This window comes from Peromyscus eremicus, chromosome 12, assembly GCF_949786415.1.
Source record: "Peromyscus eremicus chromosome 12, PerEre_H2_v1, whole genome shotgun sequence".
NCBI lineage: Eukaryota > Metazoa > Chordata > Mammalia > Rodentia > Cricetidae > Peromyscus > Peromyscus eremicus.
Window position 1 is genome coordinate 70,159,032 of NC_081428.1, and position 12,439 is coordinate 70,171,470.

A 12,439-nucleotide genomic window follows, 5' to 3' on the forward strand; every position below is an offset into this window, starting at 1 on the left:
AATGCATGCATGTTCTAATCATTTGCCAAAAACAGCAAAAATAGAGATTAAAAAGCAATCATATAAAATGAATATCCACTATGGCTGTTGAATATAACATACAGATGTTACTTGATAAACAACAATGTTTGTAATATTGCTTATTATCTGGGACAGTTGGAGGCAGTGACTTCACCCCCTATAAAACTGCTACTGATTTCTGTAAAGAATCTCTCATTCTCTCCCCAAGTGATGCGTTCTATGCTGTTTGATAAATACAGACCAAAGCCCTTTGTTAGGGACACACACAGACAGACACATAGATACAGACAGACACAGACAGACATGGATGTGGACAATGGACATGGACGTGGACAGACACAGATATAAACAGACATAGACACAGACAGATAAAGTCGCAAACACAGACATAGACAGATATGGGAGAGATTCACAATATGGCCTTCTATCAGGCACAGACTCAGACTCGTACAACAGACAGGTGGAGGACAAAAGACGGGGTAGGTGCGGGGTTGGGGGCAAAGCAGAGACTTCAGACCTGGGCTGTCTTAGTTAAATGACCCCAAAGGAAAATGATTTGATCTCTTTCCTTAATGTGACACTGGCACGTTATTGGTGACTCAGAGTTTATCGTTAATGCGTTCAAACCGACCATACATTCCCTTTTATCTGGGCTGCCACCAAAATGTGGCACTCAGAGTTAGGATGGGCCTTCCCACTTCAAAGAGTCTGATCCAGAAGTTCCTTACAAAAGTGCCCAGCAGCTTGTATTTTAGTTGATTCCAGATCCAGTCAGGTTGACAAGCAAAATGAGTCATCACAAGTCCACCCCTTACCAAGTTGACACCCAGTCACATCTCCTTATGTCATATTTAATTTCCAAAGAAAACAGTAGCAAGATCATAATTTCACCAAACCTAATATCATTATTCTAAATACAACCACAGGCACACTATGTATTTTAGAAAAAGTGGCCAAGTCCCTTGAGGAATGCTTAGTCCTTTAGTGTCTCATAACTTAAATGTGATAATACAGACTTGCAACATTTAACCACTGATATTAGCTGTGATTGATGTTACATACCACAATAAAGAAACATAAAAAAGAAAATACAACTATCAGGCTAATATATGTGTCTCTATGCAGAAACACAAAGTAAGACAGAAACACTCGTGTGAATTACTATCTTCATTTTTGCATCTGGTTGTGTGACTTCAGTTGATATTTATGTAACTACTTTCCTCTACCACCCCTTCAGTATTCCCTCCATCCTCAGCAAGAACCTCAGCAGGTCTTGGTTCTTGTCCTGGAGGAGTGATCCAGACCTTCCTTCCTGAAGGGTGTGAACACTTTGTCATCCTGCTTGGATTGGGTTGCTGTAATTCACCCAATTTAATCACAGGATACAGTAACACCAAGGGATGCCCTAGAGGATTTCCTATACTCCAGACATAGTCTTCCTTCTCTCCACTTTGGAGAAACAGTCCAATTTCCCCACTGTCGTCTAGATTAATCACCTCTCCTAACACTGTTATTACTTTCTTAGTCTGTTGGCTTAAGGGCATTAGAAGCCAAAAGTGGCCAGGAGGAAGTCTCGGCTTCCCGTTCAATGGAATGCTGGTTCCAGGCCAGCAGAATGTAAGTTCAGAAAACAGAAATTTTCCAAGTGGGTCACCATTTACCTGAGTGGGGACCATTTCCATTTCTACTCAGTGATTCCTGAGCCTATGGATCCTGGCTATACGAGAAATATTACCATGTACTGGTTGCTGATTCAAAGCACATACCACTTTGTGGAGGGCCCAGCCCCAGACACACAGGGCACTGCCACCTAATTGGTGCAGTAACTTCATCTTTAAAAGGTCATTCCACTGTTTTGTCAAGCTAGCCGCTTTTGGTGGAGAACTTTTTGGTTGCTGTGATAAAATACCATAGTAATAAAGGGTTTATCTTAGCTTGTGATTCCAGAGGGATAGAGTCCATCATTGGTCAAGAAGGCAGCACAAGAGTCAGGGAAAGTGTAGAGGCAAGAGCAGCAGCTGGTTGATGACAATTTCACTTATACATATACGAGAGAGAGAGAGAAAGAGAGAGAGAGAGAGATAGAGAGAGAGAGAGAGAGAGAGACAGACAGACAGACAGAGAGACAGACAGAGACAGAGAGAGGGATCAAGAAGCACTTAGACCTTTAAAGTCCTTCCCCAGTGCCATATTTTCTCCAGCAAGACTGCATTTCCTAAAGCTATCAACTAGGGACCAAGAATTTAAATACATGAGCCTATGTGGTATGTTTCTCATCCAAATCAGCACAGGAAGTGGCTGGTGTCACTTTAGAATGAATGCTTGAAAAGCTAGCACAAGCTACCCTGTGTTCCCTTTCCCTATGCCACGATGCCTGGGATTGGCCCAGAGTGGGATCGTAATTATTTGTGTGTATAATATCCAGATCAACTAGCAGCATCCGAATATAGCCCAGGAAACTTAATGGAGTCCCTCAACTTAGAACCAGCTGTACCTGCTCAAAGTGTCCTTCTTCTCATTCAACTCCCGCTCCCTGTCCTCGCCTCGAGCTTCCCATTCTCCCTCTCTAACCTTTTGTTTACACTTGTAAGTAGTGCGATGATCCTTTACTGGGTCTCTGCCTAGGTAAGTGATTTGGTTTGGAGGAATGAGGCATTCCCCCATAGTCTCAGGCATTTGAACACTTAGTCCCCAGTTAATAACACTGTTTCGGAGGGTTAGGAGGTGTGGCCTTAATGGAGGAAGTGCATTACTGGGGGGCGGGCTTTGGGAGTTAAAAGGTTTGCGCCATTTCTAATTCTCTCTGTGTTTTATGCTTGAGATTCAAAATGTTTCCGGTTCTTGCTGCCACGCCTTCACACGGCCATCAAGTCTGGAACTGCAGGCCCAAATAAACCCTTCCTCTTCGAAGCTGCCTTGGGTCGTGGTGCTTTATCACAGCAATAGAAACCTAACTAATACAGTTAACTAGATAGATTGTGGCCGCTCTCTTTTTTGTAAGGGTCCTAGAGCTCAAGCTCGGGCCTTATTTATCTAGGCAAGTGTTCTGCCACTGAGACATATCCATAGACTAGAAAGTCTGTTTTTTTTAAAAAAAATTTAAATTGATTTAAATAAGCACATGAAAATTAAAAAATTATTTGAGGGTATTATATGATTTTTAGATACATATACGCTTTGTAATATTAAAATTAGGACAAACATATCTATTTCCTCAAGAATTTATTACTTATTTATGGTGAGACTATTCAAAATAATTTTCTAGCTTTTGAAATATGCAGTATAGCATCATTATCCTTAGTCACCCTTACTTGTAAGTGTCCACCAGAACTCTTGATTCTTATCTAGTCATAAGTTGTTATGAGCCTCAGGGGGCTGGAAGAACGCAGGAGGAGCTCAAACCCTGGAATATTAGTGGTGATCGAATGCAGGCAGCTCAGGTTTGCTCTGGCTGTTGCTCACTGAAGAAAGGACAACGCAGGCAACATGACTTCTTCCCTAGGCAACACTGTTGGACAGCCTGTAAACTGCTCTGATCGGGTGACCTAGCCTAAGACTCAACAGTTACTTCCACCTGAAGAGCGGATCGTGCGTGGACCACAGTGAACTGAGTGCTGGGGTCTGTGGATGGGGAAGTCTTCCAAAATCACTTGAAAAGCATTCATCAAGGACCTGCTAAGGTTCTTTGAACTTGGAGACAGGAAGGTATAACACAGCTTTTGTTTCCCTGGATTTGTTTAGAAGTATCATGAGCCACTGAGTTATTTTACTTGAACTTTGGGTACACCATGGCTTATCACCTGCCTGTCAGTAACAGTGACCAGCTGTGGTGGGATTCAGCCCAGCACGGAGCTGGTGGAGGGAGATTGTGTTCCCTGGAGAACGTGTGCTGAAATCTCCAGAAAGCGGTTCCCAGGTGATTCTGCTTTACATATTTCCCAACTCTTTGTCTCATTTGGTTCCACACTGATGTGTCACATAGTATTCTAACAAGTCAAATCTGAAAAATGAACCTTTCGCACAGGTATTTATTACTTGACATTTCGTAGAAGAATACAAGGAGTGGTGTGTTTTGCTTGTGGGGTATAGGTGGACAGTGTTATTTTATGAAGGCTGAAATTAGTTCATTTTAAAGATTATCACCTGGAGTGATGCTAAGGTGGTTCTGAACCGTGGGCTGCCAGTGAGCAATGTGCCCACATGGAGAGCTTCTTAATGGTGCAGCCCAGCACCACACTGAGAAGACTGAGGTAGTAATTGCTACACTCATTGTATAGTAATTGCTACACTCATTGTATAGTAATTGCTGCACTCATTGATGAGATCCCAAGCAGGACTTTCCAGAGCAAAGAGCACTGCTGTCTGGAAAGATGAATGACGTTGGTCCCTGCTTAGAGAACTTCCTTCTAACTTAAGTGTGATCCTGTGCCTAAGGGGATTGCATCATCTGAGAGAAAAACAAAGCAAAGCAAAACAGATGAACCCTGGCAGTTCCCACTGTCCTTTGTTTTCCCTTCATCATTTGGTCTGGGAACAACAGCAGAATATACCTCAGACCATGGCATGCAGCTCTAGGCCAGGACAGATTTGTCAGCTTCCTTCAGTTCCTGGGAATTCATGGGTCCTGCAGGTCGCCTGCTCTGTAGCTGATTACAGGAGAGTCCTCAGTGAGCCTGGAGCTCTTTTTGGGAGTCCTTACCCCTTTCTAGACCCCAGTTGTCCTGATTTACTATGAAGAGATTTGGGTTGGATGCGGTGGCCCAAGCCTTTAATCCCAGCACTTGAGAGGCAGAGGCAGGCAGATCTCCATGAGTTCCAGGCCAGTGTGTTCTACATAGTGAGTTCTAGGCCAATCAGGGCTACATAGTGAGACCTTTTCAAAAAGAAAATAAATAAAAATAAAAGTAAGAGGCAGGCGGATCTTTGTGAGTCTGAGGCCAGCCTGGTCTACAGAGGAAAGGCTACACAGAGAAACCCTGTCTCAAAAAGTCAAAAAAAATAAAAAGATAAAAAATAAAATAAATAAATCAATAAAAGTAAAGGTAAAAAGAGAAAGGAAGGAGGGCTGGGATGTAGGGATTTGAGTTGGAGCCAAGAGAGAAACTGGAAGTCAGTAGTTCTTCGTGGCTTTGCAACACACCTTTGTCCTTTCTGCAGTTAACACGGAACTAGGGAAGGGACACTTCTCTAATCTGAAGGACACCCGGTGTCACTGCTCCCAACCTCACCCCACATGGAAACCATATGGAGGCATGTGACAAATCTGGAACCCTGTAGCAACGATAATTTCCAGCTCCTGCAGCTCTTTTGAGTTCTGCCCACTTTTGCCGTCTCCATGGCTCTAGGGAGCAGAAGCTTCAGGTTGAAGAACTGACAAGTGATGGACAACAGGCATCATGGAAACCTCACAGCGTTCTGGGCATAACACCACATCCTTTGAGGGGGCGGGGCCACCCTCCCTGGATTATGCAAATACAGAGTTAAGTCCCCTCTGGTCTCTAAGGAATTTAGCTTGGGCATCAGGGAGCTGAGGTGCTCTGTTGCCTGCTCTGCAGCAGCTGAGGCCGCCCGCAGCCTGCAGCTCAGAAGGAAATAGCTCCCCTACCAGCAGCCTCAGTGAGCCTGGGGAGCAGGGAGTGAATGCTGCAACCGTGTAGCCTGAATTGCCATCATTGTGGTTTTCCTGGTGTATTACCTTACTTCTCTTTCACCAATTGGACTGAGAATTCTCTAGTGAAGGGCTGCATGTCACTCCTTTCTTAATCACTGTTAGGAGCTTAATACTCTTGCAGTAATCAAAAGGATAGGTATCATTCAGGAAGGACCGGATCTGAATTGTGGGTGAGCTCTTGGAGGTTACCTAAGCCTGTTTTCTGGTCTGTCTCGGCTAATGCACAGGTCAAAGAGCGTGTGCCTGGCACACGACGAACAGTGGTCACAGTGCATCAGGAGTGTGGGAGCATCAGGTCCCTCGCCTCCATCCTGTTTCTCCTGGGCTCCCTAGGGTGTTACGGTTGCCATAGCACATGGCTGGAGAAAATGTGGAAGAGCAGTGGGGTGAACAGGGCTGCCACATAATCTTTGTCCTCTGGGGACCTCTGTCAGCCCTGGGCAGTTTGGGTTGGAGCTCACCTCCTACTCACTTTCCCTACTTGGTCAGTATTACTGCTCAGTTTAACTCTATAGTCTAGCTCAGGACCCTAGACCTCTCACTTGGGACTTTCCTCCTCCCTAGCTCTGGCTCCTGGTACCTGCCTGGCTGTCATAGCAACAGCTTCCAGGGTGACAGAAGAGGGAGCTGGGTCTTGTGGGTAAGGCTTTTTGGACCACAGAGACTGCCCAGGCTGCATCGATCTATCCAAGCTTTCTGTGTTCTTCCTCAGACTGAGCTCACATTTCCATCCAGGCCAACGGGACCATGTCCACCAGCCTGACCACTTGTGAGTGGAAAAAAGTCTTCTATGAGAAGATGGAGGTGGCAAAGCCAGCTGACAGCTGGGAACTCATCATAGACCCCAACCTCAAGCCCAATGAACTGGGCCCGGGCTGGAAGCAGTACCTGGAGCAGCATGCCTCAGGCAGGTGAGAGATTGATGAGAGGGTCATGCAGGCAGTGCGCCCCCCCTCCCGCCGCCGCGGGGGGGGGGGGGGATGGAAGGGGTCACAGACTTTCCAAGTCTGGGCTGAGGAGACCAGAAGAGAATGGACTGCCACAGAGCCTTTGCTTCTAACCACAGTAGTTCCGATTTCTCGGTTGCTCCGAGTAAATTGTACTCTGGCCGGGCTGTGGTGGCGCACGCCTTTAATCCCAGCACTCGGGAGGCAGAGCCAGGCGGATCTCTGTGAGTTCGAGGCCAGCCTGGACTACCAAGTGAGTCCCAGGAAAGGCGCAAAGCTACACAGAGAAACCCTGTCTCGAAAAACCCAAAAAAAAAAAAAAAATTGTACTCTGCATTTTAACTTCAGTCTTTCATAGAAAATCAGGAGTGGGAAGGCTTCAGAGCCCCGAAAATTCAGGTGCTTGGCGTAGCTGGAATGGAGAGGAGATGCAATGGGCATTGCCAACCTAGGAGTTGGGGGACTTGTGCTCTGGGGCTCTGGCATCCCTCTGCTCACTTAAATGGAACTAGACTTGAAGACAGGATACGTTATTGAGCACATGGTATGTTTGAGAACCTGGTTCCACAGCTCTGTGGACTTGGGCATGTCCTCTTCTTTCTCTGGCTCCCAGTTTTCACATTTGCAAAACAAGGGGTTCACCTTAGTTCTTCTTAGCACATCACTCTTCCAACTTTCCTATCTCTGGACGGACAATAAAACTGCTGACCCAAGGCAGGACGGTCTCTAGACTTTCTACCCCTCCTTCCTTCCTTCCTTCCTTCCTTCCTTCCTTCCTTCCTTCCTTCCTTCCTTTTTCTTTTTGTCATTTTATGATGTCTTTTTAAAAAATTTATTCTATGCATCTTTTCATCATGTATTTTGATCCCATTCATTTTCCTGTTCCTTTGCATCCATTCTCCACCCCTGTACCTGCCCCCCCCAATAAAATAAAATTTAAGAGAAAAATGAATAAAATAAAAAAAGGAAAAAATTAAAAATCTCATCATGGAAGCTGCAGTGTGACACAGTGAGTCATGTAGTAACCTCCTTAGTCCATATATCTTTACTTGTAGATGTTCATTGCAAAGAGTCTGGTCTGGTTTGAGGCCTCTTGTTTCTACTACACCTCCTAGTGAGGCCTGCTGGGTCACTAGGACTCTTCCAGGGTATCCCGTTGTTGCCCTGTGTTGTGGAGATCCTGCAACTTTGGGTCTCTGGGTCAAGTTCCTTCACGTACTCCAGCAGATCATAGATGGGGTGGATGTTGGGGAGTGCCAAGTCATCACCCTGGTTCTGGGCCCGCACAGCTATAGCATTGGCCCACCAGATGAGAAATGGCGACAGCTCTCCCATGCTCACAACTTCAGGGCTGGCTCACCCACATCTCTGCCAACAGAGTCAGCTCTATTATGCTGCCTAGGCAAGGTGCAGGACCTGCTCTTCCAAGTGCTACAGCTGATGAGGGGCAGGGACAGCTTACCTGTTCTTATGATCACAGGGCCAGCTCTCCTACCTGCCCCAGGTGTTGATGGGGGGGGCAGCAACTGTCCCCCGTCCATGCTGCCACAAGACAGATGGGTAATGGGGACCACTCTCCCATGCTCACAATTTCAGGGCTGGCTCACCCATACCTGAGCTAACAGGGTTGACTCTGTTAACCCTGTTAACAGAGTCATACTGTCCTGGTGAGGTATAAGGTCTGCTCTCCAGAGTGTTGCAGTTGGTAGAGGGCAGGGATGGCTCTCCCACTCTTATGACCACAGGGCCAGCCAGCTCTCCCACCTGCCTCAAAGAGACTTTCCACTTTCTAAGTGTTCCTCACCTCCCATCATGCAAAGTGTCCTTTCAGCTTTCTAAAGCCGACATCATTTCCCTCTTACAGTCTGGTGACTTGGGACTGGGGCCACAGTTTCCTGCTCACACAGCCTCCAGCCCACCTGCAGGAGCTACCCAGTCCTCCTCTTTGGGCATTTGGATTCACAGGAGACCAGCTGGCGGGTGTGTTGTGGAGGTGCGAACAAAACATGACAGAGACTTGGGTTGCCCATAGTGCATGGGTGTGAAGCCTCTTGGGTAGAGAACAGCACGAGGGTGGGAACAGAAGAGGCAGGCTATGGGTGGGGACTGGCCATTTGGAGTCTCACCACAGGCCTTGCAAACAATAGATGGAACCTGTATTGACACAGGTCAGAGAATGGGTTGATTGGTTTGTGTTGGCGCCCACTATGGGCACTGGGTGCTGGCTATCCCTCTAAGTAACTGCACGCTCTCTTATTTTCTATGATTCAGCCTCATCTCTCCCAAAATGCTCGTCCAGGTTGGATACTTTTGGAGATATGGGGTTTGGCTTGAGAGAGAGGAAATAATTCTGGACTGGCTTATTTAAAACAATGAAGGAGACTGAAAACGCGAAGCATTTCAGTCTCTTGGAGGACAATGTGCAGAAGGCTGGGAATGGGTATGTGGGGCTTCTGGAGTTTAGGGACAGCTGCAAAGGCTCACAGAACTTCGAACCTTGGGGCTTAGTTCCAGCTGGCCTCAGGAAGAGCTGAAGCACAGTCATTGTGCACATAGGCTCTTTTAATCTTTCAGATGTATTAAATCTCAGGCCCAGCATCACTGGCCCTGTGCAGGGATGGGGAGGAGAGTGGAAGCCTTCCAATCCAGGACCAATCAGATTCCTCCTCACTTTTGACCATGTCTTGGGTGGCATTGGGTATTGTTCTATGCTCATATTGTCGGTGGCTTGCAGGGGTCAGGGGCTGGCTTGCTGTCACGGCTATTCCACAGTGGCTGAGTAGTGCTTGGAATACAGTTGGTGCCTGTTGGATTGAACTGAGTTCTTCATCAGAGGTCCTCTGAAGCCATTGTGCAATGGACTTAGGCAGAAACAGCCCAGTGGACATGCAAATGCCTCCAAAGCCTTTGTAACAGGGGCTTACAAGAGGTCATTTCAGGGGCACAAGGGGCCTCACTGGAGTTAAGGAGAGCCTCATCACAGGGTACATAAACACTATTGGGAGGCTAAGAGGAGCTGGGTTTGGCAGGTGAGCCCTAGGCCACCTCCCTCCAGGCTTTCTGAGGCTGAGGCTTTAGGAGTCCAGATTAGACAATGTGGCCTGTGTCAAGGTCAGGTTGGGGGTAGGTAAGCGAGGGGACACAGTCTACTTTTCCCTTTCTCACCCAGGACTGCTGTGGTCCCTAGAGAAAACTGGTTAAGGGGGGGGGGGTGCCTCTGTGAAGATATAAGAACTGAGCTTAGCATTCTCTCTGATCCAGTCTGGTGCAGGCTGCCAGTCTACCCTGCTTTCCTGGCTAGCTTGCTGCAGCCCTACAGTGTGCTAGGGTCTGAGCTTTCCTGCCATCTCCTCAGAGCAAGCGAGATTCAGGAGTCAGCCGGTGACATTGCCGCCCCTTTTTCAGAGCAATGTCTGAGCACAAAGTCCAGCGTGGACACCATCACACTGCAGCTAGCAGATGAGAAACAGAGTAGCAGAGAAAGGGAGCCATACTTTCTTTGCAAGTTGACCAGATGCAGTTCCGTAATAGGGTGGGAGTAGGGCAGAACTGTGAGAGGGCACACAGGAGGCACCTTCCAGATGATCACTGGCTGGTTGACAAGTGGTTTCAGTGCTAGGCTCCTAAGGATGCTACTCTGGTCCCCAGGCAGAGGTGGTAGCTGGTGACCTCCAGTGATAACGAACCCACCAACTGGTAAACATCGCGCTCCCATTTCCAGCCTCCAACGCCTCCGGCCTTTTCTTTCCTGTGCTCCCCAGGGCTGGCGGTCCGTGAGAGTCTCACTTGGTCTCTTCCCCCTTCCTTTCCTGTCAGGTTCCACTGTTCCTGGTGCTGGCACACCTGGCAGTCCGCTAATGTGGTCATCCTCTTCCACATGCACCTCGACCGTGCCCAGCGTGTTGGTTCGGTGCGCATGCGCGTGTTCAAGCAGCTGTGCTACCAGTGCGGCACCTCACGGCTGGACGAGTCCAGCATGCTGGAGGAGAACATCGAGGGCCTGGTGGACAACCTCATCACCAGCCTGCGCGAGCAGTGCTACGACGAAGACGGTGGCCAGTACCGCATCCACGTGGCCAGCCGGCCGGACAGCGGGCTGCACCGGGGCGAGTTCTGCGAGGCCTGCCAGGAAGGCATCGTGCACTGGAAGCCCAGCGAGAAGCTGCTGGAGGAGGACGCCGCCTACACCGAGGCCTCCAAGAGGAAAGCCCAGGCCGGGTTTATCTACAGCTTCTTCTCATTTCGCTGGTGTCTGTTTTGGGGTGCCCTCTGCCTGGTTATTGTCTATCTGCAGTTCTTCCGAGGCCGCTCTGCCTTCCTTTAGGGGAATCGGTTAGGGGTGGGGAGAGGGGACATGGGGTTGAGAGTGAGAAGGACTCTGGTCTCCTGATTCTGCCACAAGTTTAATCTACGACTCCAGTCATCTGCACCCTGCTCACTCATCTACCAAACGAGGAGTCTGCACTAGGAGATGCCCAGTGGTCTCTCTACTAATTCGGCAGCAATGAAGGGGAGGGAGGAGGGATGGGAATTTGGGGAGCTTGCTGGGCTTTGGTGTGAGTCCCAAGTCTACCGCGCTGTCTGGTCGGCTTCATTTCTCGCTCTGCCTCCACCTCCTCCAGCCCTCCGTTTGCTGTATGTTCGTAGCCTTAGGTCTCACCTTGACCCTGTCACATCCTCGTGCTCATTTTCAGCTCCCTCTAATTGTCCTGCATGGCTCCCCTTGGAGACAGCAGGGCCACCCCCTGCCTTCCATCCAGTGCGCAGGGACAGTCACCTAGTCCTCCTGGGGATCCAGCTTCTACCATTCTGAAAGGCTCAGGATCTCACTCTGATGCTAGGGCTGGGTTGAGAGTGGAGGTGGGGGTGGGGAAAGCAGGGGGTGGATTGGGGGGTTTGGATGCTCAACGACACGTTGTCCCATGGGTTAGCCATTGACCATGTGTGGCTGTTTCAACTTAAATTAATTAAACTTGTTCCTTAGTAGTTCTAAGCTCAGTTAGGCTTACACAGAATTTGTTCCCATAGGGGCCATTGCTCAATGGCAGACCAGGGTGACTTCTAGGAAGATGAACACCAAGGGTTTGGGCATCGAGTGCTCCCCAGAGGACTTCCATCCTCTCTGCTTTGTCTACCCTGGGAGCATCAATTTCTGAGTGGCAGGATTGGGAGAAAGAGGCGCCAGGCTGCATGCAGCTCTTGCTAAAAATGTGGCTTTTGTGTCTAGAAACAGATTGCCAAAATTCTGTCAAGGGGCTAGGTCGTGTCTCAGATGGTCAGAAAAGCTGGGGCATTTGACCACGGAGTCAGAGGCAGGAAACACTGTGGACACTGGATGCAGGGCAAGGCAGCTAGTGCAGGTGAAGAGAAACAGGACATTGCCAGAGGAAACGCTTCTCCACCAGCTCGTTTTCCTCAGTAAATAACGATTCCCGCATTTTCATGTTTAACTGGAGAGATCGTTCCCTGCCTTGGCATCCACCCTCCCCCAACCACTGCATTTTTTTTTTTAATCCTTTCATAACTGAGGGAGTAGATTATATTTGTTTCCAAGACTTGCTTCTTCTTTAATTCGTGGAAACCTCATTTTTATGCCCCTGTAACAGCACGCCATCCTTCACTACCAAAACATTGGCTGCTTTTCTGTTTTTATCTGCTTCATGTGTCTGCAACATTTTATAGTCCTCCTTTTCTGTAATTGTTTTGTTAACTGAAAAAGTGAGTTTTAAAATAAATCTCCATTTCACACATGAGGGAAAGTACATGGTACCTTTTCACGTAGTCTAATTTAGCTTAATAT

The 12,439-nt window shown here is 48.1% G+C and overlaps 1 protein-coding gene across 1 annotated transcript; it reads left to right on the plus strand.

Annotated features, from left to right (window-relative positions):
- The first annotated feature begins 6,409 nt into the window (after nt 1–6,409).
- Rtp2 (receptor transporter protein 2) lies at nt 6,410–11,476 on the plus strand. The gene is made up of 2 exons (XM_059277600.1): nt 6,410–6,603; nt 10,456–11,476. Exons 1-2 carry the CDS (start codon nt 6,440–6,442, stop codon nt 10,961–10,963), a joined length of 672 nt encoding a protein of 223 aa, XP_059133583.1. The 5' UTR covers nt 6,410–6,439; the 3' UTR covers nt 10,964–11,476.
- The last annotated feature ends 963 nt before the right edge of the window (nt 11,477–12,439 follow it).

What these genes read in the sequence shown, in the direction of transcription:
- Rtp2 (XM_059277600.1), top strand. Translation starts at nt 6,440, where the DNA reads ATGTCCACCAGCCTGACCACTTGTGAGTGGAAAAAAGTCTTCTATGAG. An exon ending in GAGCAGCATGCCTCAGGCAG is followed by an intron (nt 6,604 to 10,455) that starts GTGAGAGATTGA and finishes CTTTCCTGTCAG; the next exon opens with GTTCCACTGTTCCTGGTGCT.